The following is a 24,903-nucleotide window of genomic DNA, read 5'->3' on the forward strand; positions in this document are numbered from 1 at the left end:
ACAATACTTCAAACTATAAAAAATACAAGTGCTGAATTGAAAAATGTTATCAATGAGAATTAATCCATTTTACAAAGATTTGTTGACAATGTCGTACTATAACTCCTTAGATAACCTAACCCCTCATCGTCTACTCACTGCTGAAATTATGAAACTGTTCTGATTGATTTCTAGTACTAATCGAACATGTATCAAAGTTCTGACGTCTGAAAGTGATTATTTCCTTCGTGCTTGGTTCGTCAAATTTCGAAATTCAATAAGGTCGGGTTAGGACAAATATCAGCGAAGACCGGGGTCAAATCATATTAACAGAGTTCCATGTCGCCTGACTCCTGTAGATTTCCATCAAGAAGAAACACTCGTTGACGCTGAGCAGCACTATGGAGAGCTGAGTGTGTGGGTATTCACCAATTCGACCTTCCGAAAGTAAGTGGATAATACTTTAACAGATCCGCTTTTTTCTTAATTTAGAGATATATCAGTTTACTATATATTTTACTGGAAACTTGCACAATTAGTGTCTAACTATCAACAGTGGCATACATGACAACAATAGTCGGGCTGCGCATTAAAAAAATTCTAAGTTCCTGCAGTTATTCTTTGACACTGTATTTCTTTGTTTAAAGATATATATAAGAAGCTGAAGCAAATGTCATGTAACGTATATACATTATAAAAATCAGTTTCCTATATGACACAAACAAAATCCCCATGACAAAAAATTATCTTTCGGGAGACAAAAGAGACTTTAAACTGTACCTTCTTTAAAATTGTAATCGTTTTTATTCTACGTATGTATTCTCTGGGAAGGCAAGCAAACAACTATAATATAGATATGGTTAAAGCAATGCAAAATAAATACGAAAAGCTGGAAATGATAAAACGAAGCTTTGTAGTATTTGTGACCTATATGGAAATACAGTGTAAATTATGAGGGGAAAGGGTTTAACAGAATTTCGCTTTAAATTTACATATTTAAATTAATTATTTGTTCACTGAATTTTTTGAAAAAGTAAAAGTGAAAACGTTGAACTAACTCTGACAAAGAAATCACATAAGGAGGATATCAGGAGAATGATGATAATTTTACGGTCAGGCTAAAAGACAAAATAAAATATATCATAAAGCAAAATTCTCTTCTGAATAAAAAAAAATTGAAGTGCTATTTTATCTTGCGATGAAATATAAATTGCACTTTCTGTTTTAAGAAAAATATCGAAAACGCTAGTAATTTTGTTTGACGGATTATTTCCAAACAACAGTTTTTCTCATTGCCTTTTAAATATTAAACGTGGTCTTGTGTAAAGCTGCAACGAATAGATACCTGGAATAGGTTGACATTTTTGCACTAGTGTAAAATTACCGAACATTTGTGCTATGTATTAATACTTTTGTTTCCTTAAAATCCCAATTGCTACATGCATGCTGATGTTATTTATAGTATGAAGGCTCCTCTTTAAAATGACGTAAAACAGAAGCGCATATTTTGGGGAAGACATTAAGATGCATAAGATTAAGAAATGGGGCATATCTTTTATTTTGAAAATATGAATGGCTCACCATTTTTCAATATGATATTTGGCTCCTTCACCATAAACTAGAAAGACATGGAAGTTACAGTGGGATCCTTGTTACTTTATTATAATGTCTTTGTCAAAACAAAACAACAACAACAACAAAAAACAAACAAACAAACAAACAATATATATATATATATATATAAACCAGCTGCCCATAAAAATATGTATGATTCTGGTTTAATAGTGGGATTGAAATTTGACACTGCGTAGGAATAAAAACTTTAAAAAATTAAAATCCGTTTACTGCTCTTAAGTTTCAGAACGTCAAAAGATAATTTGCTGGGTAGATGGACTTAGATGCAGTTTCAGTCAAAGAAAGAACAGAGCTGGGCAAGACATTAGAACGACATAACTAAGGCCGTGTGGCCAATCTGTGGGTCCGTGTAACGGAGAGTCCGTCCTCCATTTAATTATAAATGTTAGTGGGTCAAAATCTAGGGCCATCCTGTGCAAATTAACGGGGACCGGACTCTCTATCGTGGGAAACTCTTTGTCCATTCAATCCCAATATAGAGGTGCAGTTCACATGCCCGAAGTATCAAAAAATAAAATTGAATGAATTTGAAGTTGTATTGATTTTTTCAAGCATATGTGTGTATAGAACAAAAATCCACGGCTGCCTCAATTTTACATCTGCATTAAATTTTTACAATGTCTATACATTATTTAAGGAGCCTAAACTGTAACGTATGTTCCGGTAACGTACACACACCGGACAAAAGAAGTGTCACCCCCTAACTCAGAGTAATAAAAGTAGGCAGATCTTGGGTACTTATAATGCCTGGTTTACTTATAATGTGACTAATGAGTATAAAACCGCTATACCATGGAATTGTATTGTTGGTCTTGTACATGTACAGCAAATGTTATTCCTGTCTTCCTCCAATATGGCAAGATACAGGCAATTATCTAACGGTTATAGGTGCAAGTTTTTAACCTGAAGAGGCGGAATATTAGCAATGTCAGAATATCGATACAATTGAATTGTTCAGTCAGAACCGTGCAGAGGGTCTGATCTCGGTATAGAAACACTGGATCAAGAGACAAATTGCCTCTGATGGGTCGTCCAAGAAAAAATACTGGCCGTGAAGACCGACGACTGATTTTGATGTCCAGGTTGTCAAAGTTCGACATTGCTTGTCAGTTGACAACACAGTGGAACAATTTCACACATAAGAATGTGTCTGTGAAAATTGCTAGGCGTCGGTTACATGCTCAGAGAGTGTACAGCAGGGTAGCAAGACTGAAACCTCTTATATCGTTACAAAACAGGCAACGTAGAGTAAACTAGGGTCAACAGGATCTGGAACTGGACAGTTCATGACAATTGGTCCTATATATTTTTTTCTGATGAGTGTCGCTTTGGTCTGACCTCTGATGACAGACGGGTACGATGCTGGCAAACTGCTGGTAAAGCATTTGAACCACATGCACTTAATTTTCGAACCCGGAGCAGCATATTCATCATGGTGTGTGGCTGCATCAGCATCCATGGCTTGGGCGAATTGATAGTGGTTGATGGAAACATGAATCACTAGAAATATATCGATGTTTTGGAGTCAGGCTTGCTACCATCTATTACTAACATGTTTGGTGACAGGAATTATCCATTTGTTCACCAGGATGACAATGCTCCTTGTCACAGGCCCAGAGCAGTTGATTATTGGTTTGACCAACAGGACATTCGCAGGGCGATGTGGCCTGCCCAGAGTCCGGATGCAAACATAATAGAAAATGTATGGAATGATATGTCAAAACTTTTTACAAATGCCCGTCTAACCAGCAGATAAACTCTGTTATATTCAGTGTTTCATGCTTGGGCCAGCATTAGCTCTGAACGCATCAGACAATTATATGAAACCTTGCTTCGTAGACTGGCACCTATTATTAGGTCACGTGGCTATGCCACTAAGTACTAATTTTGGACTTGAAACTGCATATTTTGGTAGAATGTATATTTTGATCTCATTTTGTGATTTTTTGTGAAATTTGATGTTAATAAAATGATACCAGGAGCATATCATTCGGCAGTCATTTATCTCCCCCATAGTATTGGCTCAGTAGGGGTGACACTTCTTTTGTCCAGTGTGTGTATGTTCCGGGCCATATAATTTTAATTTGTATATCTTGTTCCGATGTATACTGTGGTGATTCAGTCATGGAAAATTATGTATGACGTAAGGATGTTTTTGTATAAATATTTAAAATGTAACTCAAGGGACTTTGCGTCATGGCTAATACTAGTTAACGTATGTTCCCCAGAAAAAAATTCAGAGAGTTTCATATTCCCCAAGTACTTGTGCAATAAGAAACAGGTATTCCTGTTGCTGACTGAAAAGTACATTATGATTTCGTGACATTTGACATTTTTAATACAATATTAGTATCACAGATGGCAAGTAATTTATCTAATGCTTATTTTGTTGTCAGTAGGGTGTACCCCCCCTTATTTACAATTCAGTGACAAAAAAGAAAAATGAAATAACTAAAGTAGCTAAAAAAATTAAATAAAACTGCTCTATACAAAATATTATATTTTATACCTGTAGGAGACAAGAAAAAAACAAGTGATGTTTGAATGTTCAAAGGGAGGACAACGTTTCAAACCTGGACGTTTTGCATTTGTGACAGTAACGTATGTTCTTTTTTTGGGTTGGACAATAAATAATTCGTTATTATTCATGATTTCATGAGTTTGTAATATGTGCACTAAATATTATAAGAGCGTACCTGTGACCTCATTGCACTTCTATATTGGGTTTGGGTGTTTGACGTCACACTGGGGACACGATATCGCATCTTTCAATACTAGCCGCTGGCTAGCAATGCTACCTTGGGGTGCAACCTTTAGGAGATCTGCACAATCCATGATCGAATCAATAAGCTTTCAGCTTCTCCAGTGGTTAAAATGTGAGGTGTTTGTTGAAGTTTTATAGCACGAAAAATACCCGTTTGTTTAAAGCAAAGTCTAAGTCTACTTTGATTCAAGATAAATTTGTAAGAGTTCAATATAATGTATCACTGTATAATTCTGTTTTACATTGTATCATCTAGAGAACATAAAAAATGCTTTTTTCGTGGAAGATTAACTTTATTTAAGTGGAATACTATGAATTTATCTTGAACAGAATCAGGCCAAAAGTTAAAACCAAATTTTGGGCTAAAACTCTTTTGTGACACAGATTTCAGGATCTCGAATACTTATTAGTTCGATCGCCACACGTCTGAAGGTGCAAGTCAATGCCGTTACGTCCCATTGGGTCGACAGAGTTCAATAAAACCAATATTCTGCATAACTGATTGTGGTCAGCCGATTATGAGGGAAGGTAATGACGAGAAATAATCTATAGTCAACATTATTAACATTTCTCATGTAGCGCCTAATTATATGTTTCCAGCACGGCAACGCTTTGTGCGGATGGTGCTCCGTCACTGGAAATGGACGATAAGATACTCATTTGTATTTAATACATATGTACAGTTTTCTATGAGAACCAATTGGAATTTTCTTCTAGAAAGAAAATTAAACATGGCTTATTCACCAACCATCATTGCTCTACCGTCCCAGCATTTCATTTCGATTATCTGTACCATTTCTACAAATAATACTGTAATACTACAAATAATATAGTTTGCTTGTTTAGATGCTTATCTAATTAAATTCATGTACCTTTTGCAAAATTACCCGACCTGATTGATCCAGCTAGTGAATGGCATTGAAGTCAAGTTGGCTTTATATTCCATGTGTAATTGTTTATTTAACGGAAAAATTCTTTTATGTGACTTATTTCCTCCCGACAAGGTCAAATATTGCCTTTCCAAACGGTGAACTCAGAATGATTTAATTAGTGCAACCGCACTAATCAATATTCGATTAGATTGTATTGCAAGCCTTTACAATGTGTTATGACCCATGCCCATTTTACGAAAACTCATAATAAAGGTAAATAATAAAGTAATTTTGTGCAAATATCTTAAGAAAAAGACCGAGGAAAATAAATGACTGCAGCTAAAACAGAAGTGTGTTGTCACGGAAATAACCAAAACAGACTTGAATTGAATTGAAGTCCCTTATCAATCATTCAATGTTTAATGGTCCCATATTTCATAAAAAAGGCGTTCCTTTGTTTAGTTTCTTTTGTTATAAATGTAAATAGAAAACAATTACGGCTATATTTAAGTTCTGATAAAGATAAACTGCGTGACTTTTTAACACTGAAGGAAAGTGAATACCGTTGTGAAGTAAATGGTAAAATAACATATGATGGACAGGAGCTTGGACAAGAACTACTAAAAACCGCCAACCAACACTTTTTTCATTACAACAGTTTCATCGCCAAAGAGATGCACAGGTATATTTGTAAGAGTGTAACGCAAGGCACGATAGTCATATTGAAGGAGAGTGAAAAAGGTTTTATGATGAAAAATGCAATAGAAGGATGAAAGAAATTAATACTTTAGCTTACGAATAGGCCTAGACGTGGCTTGCGATTATATGGTATTCCGTATAGACCCGACAATTTATTTCAAGTCTAACGCAGCTGAAGTATAAACTAGTACATGTACATCGATATAGGCTTAGTAACTTTATAATTATTTCCAGCGAGGAAAACAAGGAACATATATTTTAGTGCTGCTTCTCTTCTCCTTCTCCATAACATATTAACATCACATAATTCTATCTGAATTGGATAAATTTCTGTCTTGTATCCATTGCAGGTGACAATGACGGTTTTGATGAGATGTGTAGTGGGTGCCATCCTGCTCTTTGCCTGTATTTATCACGGTAGGTCTTTTTATCTATTATTCTAATATGTTCACTGGGTTTTTATCCCCTTGGCGTGGGTGCAACCGTCTGTCTGTATCTATGCGCATGCCTATGTGGTTGAAGAGGCATGTGCAACTGCTTTTTTTATGTGTGTGTGTGTGTGTGTGTGTGTGTGTGTGTGTGAGAGAGAGAGAGAGAGAGAGAGAGAAAGAGAGAATGATGTGCTTATCAAACATCAGATGATGTTTTAAGTGTGTGTCCACGAGAAAACCAAACCAAATGTAGAAAATGCGGCAAGGTGGGGGTGAACGGATTTACATCATATTTGGTGTGTTTGAACCTTTATATGAACAATATCTGAGGCTGCAATATTTCCTGAAAAAAATCCCTACTTACAGAGATATGGCCAGTGACAATTTGGGGGGTTTATCAACCAAAAATTCTTCTGAAAAACAAGGTTATATTGATTGGCCTTAAAGTTTATACAGGTGTCACCAAATGATTTAGTTTGGTGATATATTATAACCTAAAGATAGAGGATTAAAATGATATACACTTTTTCCACTCTCTTTGTTTCCATGGTAACAAACCAAGCGTTTTTCTCAGGCCTACAAACCACATGCTTTGAACACCCCCCTTCTATTTTTGACAATATCTTCATCTTCACAGGTCTTTGGGGTAAAGCGTGTTCAGGACTAACAGATAACTCATTAATCTATTTATACATGAAATCAAAACTTACTGCTGTTCTACAACTTGTCCGTTGTAACAGATAGAACATGACCTAATTTCTTCATTTTTCGTAAATATATCCGAACACGTATATCGGTGCACTGAACTTCAGCCATCTCTTTCAAGTCAACGAATGGTTTAAAACACTGTTAGTTGAACTTTTTATTTTCATTTTACCTATTCTAATTTTTTTCTGGTTAAAACGAGCATCTAACACATTTTAAAACCATGTGAAACTAATGTACTAACGTCAGAACAACACAACGTCATTATCCAACATGGCGGAAATCGCAGACTGTTTGTTTACAAATCTTCCTCAACGAAGTCGTATATCATGTGGTTTATACTCTGTCTACAGATATAAAAAAACATGTAGTGTATTGAAAAATTGCAACAGAGATATTAACAGTCATCTTCGTCACGTTTACGTGAAGCAAAACAGCGTGAGTTACGAAAGCACACTGATTCTTGTCAGGTGTGAATTCTTTTGTATCCGATGACAGCAATTGGACTTTTTCAAGTATCTTTGGGAGAATAAATGGGTTACACCATGTGACCAGCACTGGGATATGGGCTTGGTTTGTGCTGGAAACCATCCACACGGGAAAACGAGCCTATAACGAAATATGTCATGGGATTAACTTGCAGATGTCAGTGTAGACAAAAAGCCATTTGAATATACTGATGCCACTTGGTTCAGGTAAGAAACGGGTTTGTTTGTATTTTAATACAGGCTAAAATCCAGAAAAAAAGTTCACTCAGAAAAATGATCTAGGTGTAATTTTTTAATGGTAAACGCTCCATTTTTTTAAAAAGAAAAATGCCCCCTTTCAAATAATGAAATTGCAGCCTAAGGACCTGTGATAATTTTATCTTTTAAGCTATATTTGTGTGGGTATTTATGTAGGTTTAATGGTACTTGGGTAAAATAAATTTAAGGGTAACAATTGGAATTAGATTGAAGCTAGGGCTGGTCTTGGCAAAATTGCTAGGCTCATCATAATTAATATTCGAAACCATGCCTTACTTATAAAACATGGACAAATGGGATAATAATTTATTTTTCATCAATATATCAATTAACTTTCAGATAAGTGTTTTCATGTGTCTATAGTAAGCTATATTTATTTTTCAGGCATATTTGAGAAGTGTTATTTGACACACAGTGATCTTATGGTCAGCAAAAGAGTCCAAAGTCTTGCAGAAACTGAAACTAGTGTGGAAATGATGGCTGTTGTAAAAAGGCATGTATGTAAATGAAAGCCACAATATAACAAATGCTGAGGAGATGCATGAGGCCCTAGTTTCTGCAGTTGGAGCCATTTTCTACATCCAGCTAGACAGACATCTTCCAAACCTGCGTGGACTGGAGTGTCCAATTACAACAATTTAGCTTTCTTGATTCCTACAACATGAGAAAAGGTGTCTTCCTTCCTTGAGCAGTTTTAACATGAGTGATACTGATGTTAAAGTTAATTTGGGTTTTTCTGAGGCAAATATGCCAGCTGGGACTATACCAAGCAAGATCACAAACAGGGACATTTTTTCTTGTCCAGAGAAGTTTTCTCTGAAATCTTTTGCTACTAAGACTGAAGAGTATTTGTAAGGTCCTTTTTTAGACCACAGTTATGAAATGTGCCAAAAAAAACAGCTTTTGATCAAATTAAAGTCTAGTGGGCCAACAATCTAACTAAAGAAAAACTTAAAGCACATCAGCTGTGAGAGAACTCCACCCTCTTGAATATCTCACTGAGTTACACAATGGATGAGCTTTAAAGTCATCTAAACCTTTGAAACTATATTTAAATAAAGTAAAGGAGTTTTTACTGAAGGAGTTTAGAAGGGCACAAGAAACAGGCCAGCAGAACCTAGCATTTGTGAGCATGAAGATGAGATTGAAATGTCAGTAAGGAGGGTTACAGACTATTCAGGAAGAAAAAATCGGCAGTTATTTTTGAATGTATTAAAAACTTTGATGTTATGAGCTGTAATGTTTGATACAAAACTGCAAAGATGTTTCATAACACCAGGATATATTTTGCGGTTGTGTTAGTTTTGCTTTTTGAATAGAAAATTATCTTGTTTTGCTACATTATGATATAGTTTGTAATGATCACAACTAATGTTGCACTGCTTTGCATGTATTGCTATATTATAATGTTGTGATTTTTTTATTATTTGTAATTATTCATCTGAGACAACAATAAACTAAATCGAATAATTTTTTAGTTACTGTATGCTCATAAATAGTCACCAAAAAGTGGTGTGGATGATTAAGAAAAAACTCTTGATAATTGAAAAAGATTTGTTCTGGCTTTGCTATCATAAATACTATGGCATATCCTGATCTCTATATGATAAATATTGCACCAAAAAGAAATCGCTACTAAACTAAGATTTTAATTTGTATTCACCAAATTGATGATATTAAAAAAAATATATATATATTAAAATTATCTTGTAAACTCTCAAGTTAATTGCCAGTGCCTATCCAAAGTAACAGAATCTATGATTTATTTCCTCTAAATTTTTTGTCCATATAAATTAAGAAGTCCATATATGGCAATTTACAAATATGAAGCCCAGTGACCTTGACCTACTGACCTGATATTCATTAGTACACACCCACTTTCCATGTTCACCAGCCCTATTAATTTAGTAACATCATTGTAGAGCAAAATGGTTTAATAAATTAATCAAACCTATCGTCTACATAGACTTGAATGAATCCACCATGATTTTTTGCCTTAAAAATGGCCAACTTTGGAGGTATTTTTCAGTACCTGTTTTAATACAGCAGTAACTTTTGAAACTTGATTTGGAATGACCCATATCTGCCTAAAATATTCATGCAGTTTTATAGCTGTAAACCCTGTGAAGATGGAGATATATGCAATTAAAGATGGTAGTATCAAAATTGGACTTTGGGGGGAGGGGTGTTATAAATGGGTGTGGCTCGCCCAAACAGGGTCTTATCTGAATTCTACATATATCTGTGGCAAGCCAAATGATTGTTTTCAATGATTGTAAAGTCTAATATTTTTTAGTTTTCTCCATTTTTGTTTAATTTACACAAAATATATCATTATTTTTCCAAGGTAAAAATGGAGTCTCAAAGAGGCTACATAAGCCATGACTTATAATAGGCTATAATTCTCTGAAGAAAGGATATTTTTGGGATTCCTTCCTAACTCATGAATAACTTCCTAATATGCCTCCATACAACAAATTTGGTTGAAATCCGCTGACCCCCACCTTGCCACCCTGGGCTGGTTCTCTCGTGGACAAGCTCTTAACTTGAAAACTAATTTACGATGATATCATCCAGTGCCTATGTTGAGCGCCAATTTTAGTAACGATTTTCACCGACATGTATCTAACTTTACAGGGATTTGTCAAGACTGCGGTGCGCTATACTTAGACCTCTTAAACGGCAAATCAAACCAGTCCTACTATGACTCCCTGTGCGGGGGCAACATGACAAACTCCACTGGACCCTCAGGGGGTTTGTCGAGCTACTGCAGCAGCCTGTACACCGCCTTTTTAAATAATGAAGTCAACCAAACTGTCTGGGAATCCAGCTCTTGTGCAAATGGATCGTCAGGCTATCCCGGTGAATCCGGATATTACAACAGCTCATCCGGTTATCCTGGTGAATCCGGGTATTATAATGGCTCGTCGGGTTATCCCGGAGAATCCGGGTATTATAATGGCTCATCAGGCTATACCGGTGAATCCGGGTATTATAACAGCTCGTCGGGTTATCCCGGAGAATCTGGGTATTATAATAGCTCATCCGGTTATCCCGGAGAATCTGGATATTATAATAGTTCATCAGGCTATCCCGGTGAATCCGGATATTATAACGGCTCATCAGGTTATCCCGGTGAATCCGGGTATTATAACGGTTCATCAGGTTATCCCGGTGAATCCGGGTATTATAACGGATCATCAGGTTATCCCGGTGAATCCGGGTATTATAACGGATCATCAGGTTATCCCGGAAACTCGGGGTATTCGGCGGAGTATTGCAACGCCCTCTACGGCCTTGTCCTGAACGGCACTGTCCCCATGGTTGACTACGAATACATGTGTGCGCAGTCTAACGGATCCTCGGGATATACAGGAGATTCCGGACCGGATGCAGCGGCCTGTGCCTCCATGCTGGCTGCGGTACAGAACGGGACTCTGGATGCATCGTACTATGAATCAGTGTGCCCTGAAGACACTGGTGAGGATCAGTTGGGTGAGTGAAACAAATATATGTAGGCCTATATATATTTTTGCACAGAAATACACCACAGAAATATGTGTTGCTCGTGGCATTTGATTCACGTGCTTTAAAACTGTTTTTAAAGTAGCCATTGTGGTGGTTGGGCGTTTCAATGTTTCTTGGCATATATATATATTGAAACAGCCAGCCACCACAATATATATATATATATATATATATATATATATATATATATATATATATATATATATATATATATAAGCGAGTGTGGTACAGAGTGCTCAACTGTCCGGAGCATTTATGCACAATTAATTAATAAATAAAATAAATAAAATTATAATTAATTAATTAATTAAAAACAAGAGACATGTATCAACCCCAGCTCAGAGTTCCCGATCGCTAGGAGGTGTTTATTTGTTTATATATAAAAGGAGAGTATATTTAAATCTCATGCCTTTGAATATATATATAGATGTCTAACTTATATCGTCTCGCTTCCTTTCTTTTTAAAGGTGACTTGTTGGAATCCTTCAATGCATCTGCAATAACTTCACCGGACGCATTGGACAGCGTGGTGGCCGCCATAAGTAATACAGTAAGAGAAATGCTTCATTAATAGGCATTGTTTGAAATCAGATAAAAGTTATATTCGTGGATAAATATAACAGATTTTGACTTCAGGGAAGAATCCGTTTTCATCAAGACAAATTATGGAAAGAGACAAAAAAAAGTTACTCAACGTTGTTTTGTCATCACAACTGTACATGTACCACAGTGCACTCGTTCACAACATAAATACGTTTCCCATTTGTTTTACTGGATTTTTCCTATTATTTCCAGAGCTCAACCAACACCGACCAGTTACAACAGGTTCGTAGTCATGTTTATTATACTCACTTCTGGACCGTGTTATAATTACTTGTATTGGTGATCTGAGTAGCTATGGGCAAATCAATGGGTATCGATTTCCGAAATAACATTGTACTAGGCTTGTATGCTTTTAATCGTTTTTCTTTTACTTTTATTCATTAATATTTTTCTTCTTTCTTTGTTTGTTTCACTGGAACACAGATACATTTACCTAAATGAATGTCGTCGCATTTTTGATCTAGTTTGTATTTATCATATAGTATTCTCCTGCAATATAACATGCACAACAAAAGTTAATGTCCTTAATGTCAAAAGGTAATAACAAAAGCAATAAATAAATAAATAAATAAATAAAAATAAATGAAATATATTTATCAATTAAACTTCTATGCTGGCTTGAACACATTATTTCAGGTACGAGATATGGCAGTATCGGCCATGTTGAACGTAATAGACTCTGTCACCGATGAAGCCGGCTTGGCGAAGGTCGCCGACTCGCTGTCGTCTATCACCGACTCGGATGCCTCCGGTATCACAGAGGCTACAATGGTAAGTTAATGTACTAAATTGTTTGGGAATATTGTCACAAGGGCCGCAATAGACACATCTCTCCTTACATATCCCCCCCCCACACACACACACACTCGCACACACACAATACATGCGTACAGATACATGCACGCGTGTGGCAGACCAAGCACTGCACGCTAAAGAAGTTCACAAGTAGATGTCGTATATGTACATATATACATACGATTTCAATCCCACACATGTATGCACACAGCCACACACACACACACACACCCAACCACCCTCACACACTGTGCAGATATGAATACTGTATATCAAGTATTTGTAAACAGTATTTTGTATGTTATAAAGATGTACCTTGAGAATAACCTTATGTACATTTTATTTCTCCAACAGTAACAATATTTTTTCATCTTTGCAGGACAAAGCTCTCGACGCCAGTGAATCCATACTTAACAAGATGTCCTCAAACGCCAACCTTGGAAACGCAGCATTAACACAAATATCTACAGGTATTTGAGAGTTAAAATTGCTAAATAATGTTAGCAGCTACACAACCCATCAATTAACAGTCAAGATAGGTGTGATGAGATAAGCAGTGCTTTTTTCTTTGTGAAGTAAAGGAGGGCGCAATTAAAAGGGCCTCCCTCTGCAAATATAAAACAGGGCAAATTTACTTTAACATGTACGGCTCAGGACGGAATATTACTTAGCAGGGGCGGATCCAGAGATATTTTCTGACAGTCTTCCAAATTATCCTTGTTGATCCATCTTCCATTTTTGACCGTCTTCCGACAGAAAACGTTAGATGTATGACAATGTAAACTTGAAAATCTGACCGTCGTCCAGAAGATGGCCTAAATCCACCCCTGCTTAGCTTCCATTGTGTCATTTCGCTTGTTTAACTTTTCTGGGGTCAGGGATTACCCTCCAAATAGGTGGGGAACACGTCACTTACTGTCCCCATCCCCCTGGACCTACCACTGAAGACTACCTTTGAAATATTTTTTTTTTTATTTTTGGCTTGATCACCTTATCTCATTACACCGATCTTGACTAAACACATTTTCTGTTACATTTCAGCCATCGTTGGTACCATTAGCAACTTGCTGTCAACTACGTTAGGTGATGACCCAGCCAGTAACGTTACGGACAGTGCTAACGCAACTGCAGCCAAGGCGGTGAGTACTGATGGTCTCTTGAATAGCATTGCCTAATGTTATTCACATTGCATTGATCCAAGATGGCAGTTAACCTAGCTCTATATTCAGCTTTTTATCTGTGTTTCTATGCATGCTCGTTTTTTATTTATTTCTTTTTCATTAATTTCTTTAATGTTAATGAATGTGCAGACATTTATAAACACAAATTCGAGTCAACATGTATCCAAGACTAACCTTGGGTCAATACATACATTTTAATATAATTTAAACATATTCTAAATACCACTCTTAAGAAAGGAGAGGGGTCTTTTGGTCGGGAACATGCAAATAGCCAAATTGACCACGCATTTAAGAATTTATTAAATATTTAAGTTTTTATAAGACACGTCATGTCTTCTGTGCGTTATTTACCTGTAGAGTATGGTACATGCAAGAGAAATGTATATATATTACACATACGTATTTCAAACAAAAATAAGACCTTAAAATAACAACTGTATTTCAGATTTACCTTTTTTGAGTTTGTAATTTTTATGCATGGTTACCGATTATGAACTCTCTTTTATAGGCACGAGCTGAGAAGTCTGAACAGCTCGTCAACTCTATCGGCGACACAATCCTGGGGGGCATGAATACCTCCTCTCCTCCAGTGGTAATTAACACCAAGTCTGTCGCCATGACACTTCAGAAGGTTGCTGGTAGTCAAGCCGCTGCGGGGAACTTCACCACTAGCTCGACTACGATCAAAATCAACGGAGCTCTGGCGACAACGGAACCCGTTAATGTCAAGGTATGAAATCAAATAGCTTACAGTGTATCCTCCGATGTCAGAGGATCTTTAAATAGCATCCAAAATTAAAATAATAAAATATCAAATAAAAAATATCATTTTTTTTTTATTTGATATTTTCTTGAAATCATGAAATAATCATTCTTCCGGGTGCAGTACGACTTATACTTTATTCAGTTTAACCATTTCCCTTCTCCTTTAAGTTGCCTTTGCAAAACCCAGTGACCTGACATTCGCTTTCTTCTCAACACTTTCCGCATTTCTCTTCAGCTGGTAGCAATGGCAGACAACGCATTCAAGTACGCTCCGGGCGGAAGTAACGTCACTTCCGGAGTTACTACATTCGAGATGAAGACGGACTCGGGACAGATGGCAGCACTGGACGGTGGCTTCGTCGAGGCCGAAGTCGGAGCAGCAATGAAATTTGAAGAAACTCAAGCAAGCATGGAAAACATGACCACCGACAACGGGATCTCTCAAACCATCGCCATCCAAGACGCCGCAATCTTGTTGTCCTTCGACATTCCTCCTGACCAGACGCTGGTTTTCCTAGGCAAGCTGGACGGAGAAGCTACGAAGCAGAGTTATGATTTTCGGTTCGTTGTGTCGTCTGCTGTGGAAAGTTCCGACAAAAATATCGACGTGAACGAAGAATTTGATAATGGGACGCTGGTGATAGTCGTACCACAAGAGGCATTAGGGACAGCACAAAAACTTGGCTTGTCGGTTCTTTTGGCCGAGGGTAAGTGTAAGATTGTATGAAACACAAACCTCATTTTGTTGTTAGACCGATAAATCTATGGAAGAGGTAGATTGCTCCCTTATATTAATGTAAATAATTTAAATACTAATTAATTTAATGAATATTTATTAATGAATTTATGTATCTATTTATATATGAAGTTTTTCTAATATTAGTGGTTGGCTTAACAGTACCTACATGCAGTATATGCAGCATTTAAGAGCGATGAGGTTAAGGGACAATTATTGGCATTTAATATCTTGCCATCAAATCACTGAAATCCGAGCTGTAGTAGAAACAACCTTCTTAAACAAAACAATAATTTGGCGATTCTTCAACGTTTTACTCACGTGCAGAATCAGCCACCTCATCAGGTGGCGGAAGTAGCAGGCGGCTCCTATCGACAGGCGGCAATGGTACCCTGAGTATGCGGTCCACTGCAATCACCCCTTCCTCATATAATCGTACATCTAAATCATGGGGTTCGCCATCAGGTCTTAAGGTACCGTTGGATTTTGCTTTAGATTTACACTTTTTGCTTTTAGTTATCTTTAACTTATATTAGATATGTGAAAAGTATTATATCGTTCCCGCCCTCAAACTAATATTGACCCATTCTCATAAAAAAGCATTAATGAAACAACGAAAAATATAAAATAAGCTTTAATATGGGCATCGTACATTACCCGTCGGTGTAAAATATATCACAGATATAGATATGTTACTTAAAACACGTTGAAGGATTTCATTCGTGTTTCAGATTAAAGGCGCCTCTAAATCCAACAAGGTGGTTTTCAAGAGCAACTTCTTCGGCTCATTTGCTGCGGGCCTGTTCGTCCCACCTAACACAATAGACTTCGGCAAAGTGTTCGGGAACTTCAGCGCCCTCCTCGCGCAGGCGCCGCACGTGCTGATAGTGATGAGCTCCCTGGTGGCGCTGTATTTCTTACTGTTGATATGGGCGAGGAGGAAGGACAAGCAAGATATGGAGAACGTAAGCAAAACTGAATTTTGTATTTGTACAATGTAACCGAAAAATTTCATAAGCTGTATTATGCACTTAGTTATTATTCATTTTTGCTGGTCTTATTATTCTAGAAATCATTATAACTTTGCATATGGACAATCATGTCAACGGGTATTTCTACAGAAAATAAATACATAAAAGTACTGGTTAATTGATACATTATCCAATTACCGCATCTAAGGTATAACCTATCATCAGGATAATTTGAAATTACCGAACAACCAATGTTTAAGAAATAACACACAAGCTTTACAACTGGTAATAAGATTATAAAGGCTATTAATATCAATACTTCCACTAACTGCTATTGTGTGACTGTAGTTTATATACTGAAAGTTTGTTTGCACGAATTCTTTGTGTCTTTACCGTGATACTTTCGTTGTAATATGAATTGTTGCGAAAAATCTCCAATTATCAAAATTGTGTAATTGAATAATGTTATTACACCAACATGGGTAACCTTGATTTCTCAAAAAAATTTCCAAATTACTTAACAGTTATACAGTGTAGTTGGGACGTCACCATTACGTCACAGCATCATCTTGACACGCTTAGAACTAATATCCCTTATTTATTTTTTTCTAGTGGGTTCACCATCATCTGTTGGAAAACCAGCGCTGGGATCAGCAGCACTATCTTCTCAGTGTTTTTACCAGTTCCAAGTCCCCCAAGCACACTACAGCTATTCCTTACGTCATACTGTATGGCACTGAGGGAAGAACGAAACCGAAAGTGCTCCTGGATCGCAGTAGGGAGGTAGGTTACACGACACTGTTCAAAAAGCGTGACGTTACTGATTATGATGTGTAATCGTTATTCTTGACAACGACGTGTGCTTTCGTGTGGTAGATACACTGTACACGTATTAGGTTTAAAACACTAACTTCTTCGAAAAATATTTGAACTTAATACAAGCCCATACACAGCGCTAATAATTATAAATATTAAACTCGCTACGGAGACAGAAGTTATTGTCCCAATAATAATCAGCTGCTTCAATTCTGGTACACACGAGCTGGTCCACATGGTTTAACATTACTTATAAATGCAGGACAAACTTTGGCCGAGTTGACTTTCTTTTATTTGACCTGTTTGGCGCTAGTAAGGCAAAATGGTTTGGCAATTATAACTGGATAAATTAATTTCATTCCATTACTCATTTCTTCAATATTTATTAAATTCTAGAATTTCAAACGCGGCAAAGTGTGTAACTTTGTCCTGAGCACCCCGCGATCACTGGGCAGATTAACCCACCTCCACGTGTGGCACTGCCAGGTTGATGATGCCTCCAGTTGGCACCTGGATAAGATAACAGTCTATGACGTCACAACCAAGGACAGGTCAGTCTAGCTGAGAGAGAGAGAGAGAGAGAGAGAGAGAGAGAGAGAGAGAGAGAGGTCTACAGACAATAATCAATAGTTATACTGATATATATTTATTCCCATCCCAGGGGTGAAAGACATAAAAGAGTACATACATAAAATCACACACAAAATCCCCATAGTATAATCACATAAAATCGTTCTAATATAAGTAATAAAATGATTGTAGTAATACTGTATAAAAATATTGTATGTGGTAAGGTGAAAATATAAGACAGAGGAGTACGAAAAATGAATAAAATTATGTTTAAATGGACAAATAATTATACAGTGCTGAGACCATATGAATGCGGAAGCGCAGCTGATACCACATTATGGAGTATAAGCCGCTTCTTTTCAGATTTCTTTTCCTCTGTGACGAGTGGCTCTCCATCTGCAAAGACGACGGCAACACCGACAGGCTGCTAACAGCTGCAGACGAGACGGCCCTGGAAGACTTCTCCTTCCTCCTTAGCAACAACGCCAAGAAGAAGATATTCGATGACCATTTATGGTTTTCCGTTGCCAAGCGACCGACGCCCAGTCGTCTCACGAGAGTTCAGAGGCTGACCACGTGCTTGGCTGTCCTGTTTTTGTGTATGATATCGAACGCTATGTTCTATACTGAAAACGAGGACAAGGGAAACGGTATCGCCATCGGCCCCATTGTGATCACGTTCAGACAGGTGTATGTTGGTCTGATTGCCAGTGTTCTCGTGGTCCCCCCTACCTTTATCATGCTGGAAGTTTTTCGACGGAGTAGACCTAGAAAAACCGACAAGTCAATTTTCCCGTATAAAGCCGACAAATGGGCTGTGGCAAGGAAGGCCCTCGTGCCAGAGGAGAAGGACGAGAAGATGTTCAAAGCAGTGGAAAACGTGCTAGCACTCCACAAAGAATCCAAAACCAATGACGACAAATCTGACCTCGTCAAAGCTATTGCTGAATTTGATGAGATGATGCGAGAGTCCCCGCCCCCGCCACCCGAGACGCCCGCAAAACCATCCAAACCCCCTCGAAAGCCTGTGAGGTTTCCTTGGTGGTTTGTTGTGTTCGGGTACATCCTGGCATTTGTGGCAGTGTTTACGTCAGCATTCTTCACGTTATTGTACAGCCTCGAGTGGGGGGCGACCAAATCAACCAATTGGCTTCTCGCTCTCTTCTTCGCTCTTGGCGAGTCGGTCTTAGTTGTACAACCTTTACAGGTAATGATACCATTGGCGGGCACTAGTTTCTGTAATAATAATCTTAAAAAAACAAGACTACACAAAAAATAAAGGACATTTCGCTTAAGTCTGTCATCAAAACAAAACAAAACAAAAAAGATTGAAATGACTGCATCAAATATTGTAGTTCACAAGACAACAACCATACAAGAATAATAACAAACTCAAAAAACAATGCTTCGATATTACGATACGTAAACACTTTGACTGGTAAGTATTCTTGAGCATCACAATGGAATGCAGGACTTTTGTTCTTTAATCGAAATGTTTTTCTTAAATCTTTTTAAAGTATTTATAAAATAAATTCATGAGAGGTATGTTTTTTGTTTGTCCCAGGTGCTGCTATTGGCTCTGATCATGTCTATCATCATGCGCATGCCCGGAGACGACGAGACCGACGATGATTTTGTCATAGAAGAACACGTGCTTTTACCATACAACTGTAAGTATAATATGTGATTATAGATCACAGATTCTGTGATCATAAGATCTATCATTTGGCTAGGAAGTGCACAAATTACGAATGTATTATTTGCCACTGAAAAACAAAATAAGTACGTATTTCGTTGACACACTGTAGATTCTCATTTTCCTTGTGTAATGATAACAAAATTGTTTCTTGGTAACGAAAGTTTTTAACTTATGGGCTATTTTTAACTAGAGCAGTTTTGCTTGTTGATTGCTTATCTTTTGAATAATGGTCATTTTTTCCCATCAAGGATCGTATTATCACGTAGCTTAAATTTACACAAGCCTCATTCAGCCTCACATTACAAAAATACGTGCCTTTAAACAAAATCACGAAACGACAACAACAAGAGATTATTAAATATGTATACATGCATTTTCACATTCGTCTTTATCCAGATACCATCCCAAAAGCCGTATTTGTCCCCATGGCGGACACCACGATAGACGAAGAGGAAATCAAAATGAGAAAGCTACAGAAGAAACATGAACAAAAACTGTCCGGGGTGGTCAACGACATCGCGGTGCATCTTGGATATCTGTTCCTGTTACTAGTGATCTGTTTTGCCAACAGAGATCCCAACTTCTTCTTGCAGAATGACAACTTGAGGAATAGCCTTAGTTTAGATGATGGGACCTTCAGTGAGGTATGTTTTTTTCCCTCGTTCTTACACTTCATACCAAGCATAAGGGTATTTTGCAAAGCTACCACACCATGCCTACATTACATGTATCTGTTGTTCTATTGCCTGCCTTTGTGTTATCACGACAGGCATCTGAAAACGCGCGCGTTGTTTGCACACGCTTGTGGGTCAATAGAATGACCACATTTCACGTAAGATGAGGTTGACATGAAATGTCGCTCTTTTTTTCTATTTCATAAAGTCATAATATCTCCTGAGGAACAACACCTCTAGATGTCTCTCATTTTTGTACATCGTTTTGCAGATTCAGCGAATAGAGACCATATTTTCCTGGCTAAACGGGACGATTTTCCCAGCAGTTTTTCCTGACACAGACTATACGGGGGCTACCTTGGATGCCTACGATCAACAGTTCCTTCATGACATCTACGCCCTCAGACTTGGACCACTGCGCCTGCGTCAACACAGAGTAGTACAAGGTAAGATTATGTTAGAGTGTAGATCTAATGAGACGGAATCTGTATTATTATAAAATTTAGGTTCCATTAGTACCAGTCAGGTTTTGTGAATTTTTACGGAGCTTGGACACAATACAATAGTTTTAGAAGAAAATAATTAATGACATTCTTAGAAAAACATTGTCGACGGTCCAACGTATTGAAGCTTTTTACAAGAGGCAATGATATTATCCCCTCAACTGATATGTTTATTTTCTGTGATTTTCAAAGGTCATTGTACCGTTATACCACACATGACGAACCTGTTCAACTCCTGCAATACTGACTACACATTTGAACGCCAAGACAGAGTTAATTACCAGACAGGTAGGTACAAAATATTACTGAGGTATAGTAAGGTGATTATCAATCAAGTAGGTACAGAGGATTATCATATTGAGGGTAAAGGATGTTTAATCCCATATTATAAGAAATTATCATAATATACACGTTTTGAAGAATCAACTGTATTATTAGTGATTATTAAATTAGTAGCCAAATTAGGCTAAATACCGAAAATAACTTTCTAGGGTGGGAAGCAGGCCTTAACGCTGGCGTGGATGCGTCCGCCACAGCATTTAACCACACATCTCCCAATGGCGACAAGGACCTCTGGGTATCTGGGTTGTTCAGCCTTTACGACGGCGGTGGATACGCCGTGGAAGTCAATTCCCTAGCGGAAGGAATCACGGTTCTGAACACGCTTCTGGCCAATAACTGGATCGACCGCCTTACTAGGGTGGTCTTTGTGGAATTTACCATAAATAATATGAATGTGAATGTATTTTCAATGGTTCGAATCAAACTGGAACTGCCGGCCATCGGCGGGATATTCGTCACGAGGGAGCTCGTGAGTTTCCGGCCGTACCCGTATGTAAATCCGTTCGATTTCATCCTGTTGGTGATTCAAGTCATATGGGCTATTGTGGTCTTCTACCTCCTCGTGAAGGAGAGCATTTCCATGTTCAAGAAAAGATCGAAGTACTTCAAAGTCCTGTGGAATTATGCAATACTGATAGACTTGCTGTTCGCCGTGGCCAGCATGGTTTGCTTTGTCCTGAGAACCGTTTATGTCATCCGTTCCGTCGAAGATGTGAAAAATAATAATGGTAAGTTAAAGTCAGTCCGGAGACAGGCTTGATTGTTCACACGATTATTTGGTTTAATTTTAATCAGTTTTATCATATTATACTGTATATATGTTTCTATCATTTATATACCAATTTTGGTAGTATATGATGTCGCTATTAGGTATATTCCATGAATAACTGCGCCAGGTTATAAACATTCCATCTAAACTCTCTCTTTTGCACGCGGTATACACTGCCTTGATAGTGTAGGTTTCACGATGGCGTCTCACCATTTTAACTAATTACATGTATACCATAAACCTTAAGATCAGGTATCACAGTACAGTCATAAAGCATATATTAGTATATAAAGCAATATTACGCCATCCTTTTCTTTTCAGGTCATTTCGTTGGTTTCGATCTCGTAGCCAACTGGGATTTCGGGTACTCTCTCACCATTGCCATAAGCCTGTTCGTGGCCACGTTACACCTCTTCCGACCCCTCTCCTTCCACAAGCTACTGTCTATCCTGAGCACAACCCTGACCAGGTCATTCCTGGACCTTCTCTCCTACGCCGTGATTTTCATCATCTGTCTTTTCACGTTCGGACTGACGCTGATGGTTAACAGTGGAAGCGTTCTGGCAGCGTTCCGAGCCATTGCCTTCGCCATGTTTAATCTCTTCGGCGTCATGTTGGGGGTGTTGAAATACACCGACGTCATCACAGAGGAGACGTTCTTGTTGAAAGTGTTCTTCTTCATCTTTACAATGAGTATGAACTTCATGCTTCTCAATATGTTTATATCTATCATCAATGATACGCTGGCGGAGCTCAAGACTGATGAATCCAAACAGGAGTACGATAAGGAACTGGCAGAGTACCTGTCTAACAAGATGAATTCTTGGGTGGATACCCTAATCAACAGGAAGAAGAAGAGTAAACTCTCCCGCAAAAAGCCTGGTAAGAGTATCTAAGTCTATTCGTTTCTGTTTGAGCATGTAAACAATACAGATGTTTTTCTTTCCGATAAGACTATTCACTGAGGTACCCCGGTACGTTTGGTCGCGCATATTTAACTTCCCTGTTCGAGAGTGCCATAGTTATAATTTCCCCGCCAGAAACCGCCCTTTTTTTAATATTTTTAAAAGAATCCGGTGAACTGTTTCTGGAGGAAGAAGCTGGAGAAATATACTGATAAAGACGTAACTCCGTGAATTTAGAAATTCCCACCTTCCATTTCTAGTAAGTTAGCCAACGCTCGACTCTACGGCGTCTCTAAGAAAGAAATAAAGTTACAAAAAAAAAAAAAAACCTTATGGTCTATCTGTTTCAATTGATTAAATTTTTTTCTATAACAGCGATCAATGACATACCCACAGTTGCTGTCACAACCCAAGAAACAAACGACAGCACAACCGCGCCACCTATCGACACTCAGCAGGTTCTGCTGGAAGTAGCTGGCGTTGAGGACAACACATCATGTGACAAGAGCAAAAATGCTCGGCGCCGTGTGGTGATCCGAAGTGCGACTGCGCAACAACACATCATGTCCGCGGACACAAATGGCCAAGTTCCCAAGAAGAAGGTTAAGAAACGACCCGTGGACAGGGACATGGAGACGGCCATGGCCTTGGCCGAAAAGGTAATGAACAGCTATATTGATTTTTTTTCGTTTGATTTTTTTTCGTTTTTTTTCGGTTAGAAAAACCGGTCCATTATACATGGAATTCCCAAACTTGAAAAATCGTGTTTATAAATGCATGAAAACGCGTTCATGTCAAATCTAGAAGGACGCATACTCGTGCAGCAAAGGCACGCATACGCACGCACACACGTGCTCACGGAAATTGCATGCATGCTGTATTTACCAAGGCTATAATCACTTCGATCTCTCCGACAAAAGAAAGGTTTAGATGAGCAATAATGCTGTTGTGGTTTAATTGTGTTATAAACGTGGGAACGAAGTAAAGCTAAACTAACTGTTCTTGCCGTTTCAGATGTCAGACAATTTTCTCAAAATCTTCAAAGTGTTTGCCGAAAGGGATGAAGACATTGTTGACACCATATTAAGAGAATGTTTAGAAGAAGAACTAATGGACGAAATCAAAGGGGTATCAAAACCAAAGATGCCTGCTTCAAAGGACAAAAACGCAAGCAATTCTCTCCAAGTGCCAGCTCCAAAACCAAAATCAAAATCAAAATCAAAGAAGCGCAAAGGAAAGTCAAAGAAGGGACAATCAGATCTCGCCGTCACGTGGGAAGTAAACGAGAACACTGGAGATGTTCCAGGACAGACACAGTAACGAGAGAGAGAGAGAGAGAGAGAGATCTAGAGAGAGAGAGAGAGAGATAGAAAATCTGACAGAAACAACATTTTCATTTTCATCGCACGAGCTGGTACTTAACAATATCGGTAAAACGCTGTACTTCACGTTGTTTGAAAATTTTAGGTAACATGGAAATATTACAACCATGCAACGCACACATCTCGCTCATTTATCCTGTACATGCAGTAGATCATCAGCTCTGTTCATGCATCGATTACCAAATTCGTGATCAACATACTCATCATGCACTCACATCCGTAATAAATTACCTGCTGCTGCTCCAGTGCCCTCTACGGTCATTAGGCTTGGAAGGTGTAAACTGCCCTCACGACCGTCTCTTGTCATAGGTTCAACACAACTTATTCGTCTGGATGTTCTCATGCAGGACACGTCAAATAGAAAAGCACTTAAATTTGTTCTTTGGACTCGAAACTGCAGTCTGTCAGCTCCGATCTGCCACCTGTTGCCACAGTTGTTGATGTTGGAGGGATGACATCATAGACTGCATTCCCACAGATTTAGATCGATCCATCTGGATCGACCTAACTCCCTGGGGGTTCACGCTAAACTGTCAGCCGAGCGCGCACTTTAGTTAATTACCCCCTTACAGCTTTTAGTAGGCGGGACAGACATTTAAGCCGGTTAAACGTGGGAATGCAGTCATAGATCTCTGTAATGTTTCCCTGCGAGCGAACTGATGTTTGTGCCATATTATTTATCCTGGAGCTAGCTCTTTTTTCAAGGCCCAAGAGTCACTGCCATGTAAAAGTATGATTTCTGCCCACATTAAAAATGAATTGTTTTCACCATAGTGGTATCGGTTTTCAAAGCGTAAAATGGTGATTTCAAAGTGGCGGTCTTCTTCGTTTTA

The 24,903-nt window shown here is 38.1% G+C and overlaps 1 protein-coding gene across 1 annotated transcript; it reads left to right on the forward strand.

Moving 5' to 3' along the window:
• Positions 1-263: 263 nt before the first annotated feature.
• Positions 264-24,903, forward strand: LOC106155428 (polycystin-1-like protein 2). Its single transcript, XM_013530288.2, has 23 exons — positions 264-426; positions 6,300-6,366; positions 10,469-11,326; positions 11,827-11,909; positions 12,155-12,184; positions 12,599-12,733; positions 13,137-13,227; positions 13,799-13,896; positions 14,447-14,668; positions 14,939-15,410; positions 15,767-15,912; positions 16,171-16,404; positions 17,023-17,193; positions 17,623-17,777; positions 18,160-19,003; positions 19,361-19,466; positions 19,892-20,139; positions 20,441-20,615; positions 20,865-20,960; positions 21,164-21,742; positions 22,105-22,665; positions 23,064-23,347; positions 23,703-24,903. The coding sequence occupies exons 2-23, from the start codon at positions 6,306-6,308 to the stop codon at positions 24,006-24,008; spliced, it is 5,955 nt and encodes a 1,984-aa protein (XP_013385742.2). The 5' UTR covers positions 264-426; positions 6,300-6,305; the 3' UTR covers positions 24,009-24,903.

Source organism: Lingula anatina, chromosome 10 (assembly GCF_051362555.1).
Source record: "Lingula anatina isolate TDL-2025a chromosome 10, LinAna3.0, whole genome shotgun sequence".
Taxonomy (NCBI): Eukaryota; Metazoa; Brachiopoda; class Lingulata; order Lingulida; family Lingulidae; genus Lingula; species Lingula anatina.

What these genes read in the sequence shown, in the direction of transcription:
- LOC106155428 (XM_013530288.2), top strand. Translation starts at nt 6,306, where the DNA reads ATGACGGTTTTGATGAGATGTGTAGTGGGTGCCATCCTGCTCTTTGCC. An exon ending in ATTAACACAAATATCTACAG is followed by an intron (nt 13,228 to 13,798) that starts GTATTTGAGAGT and finishes GTTACATTTCAG; the next exon opens with CCATCGTTGGTACCATTAGC. An exon ending in ACTCTCCCGCAAAAAGCCTG is followed by an intron (nt 22,666 to 23,063) that starts GTAAGAGTATCT and finishes TTTCTATAACAG; the next exon opens with CGATCAATGACATACCCACA.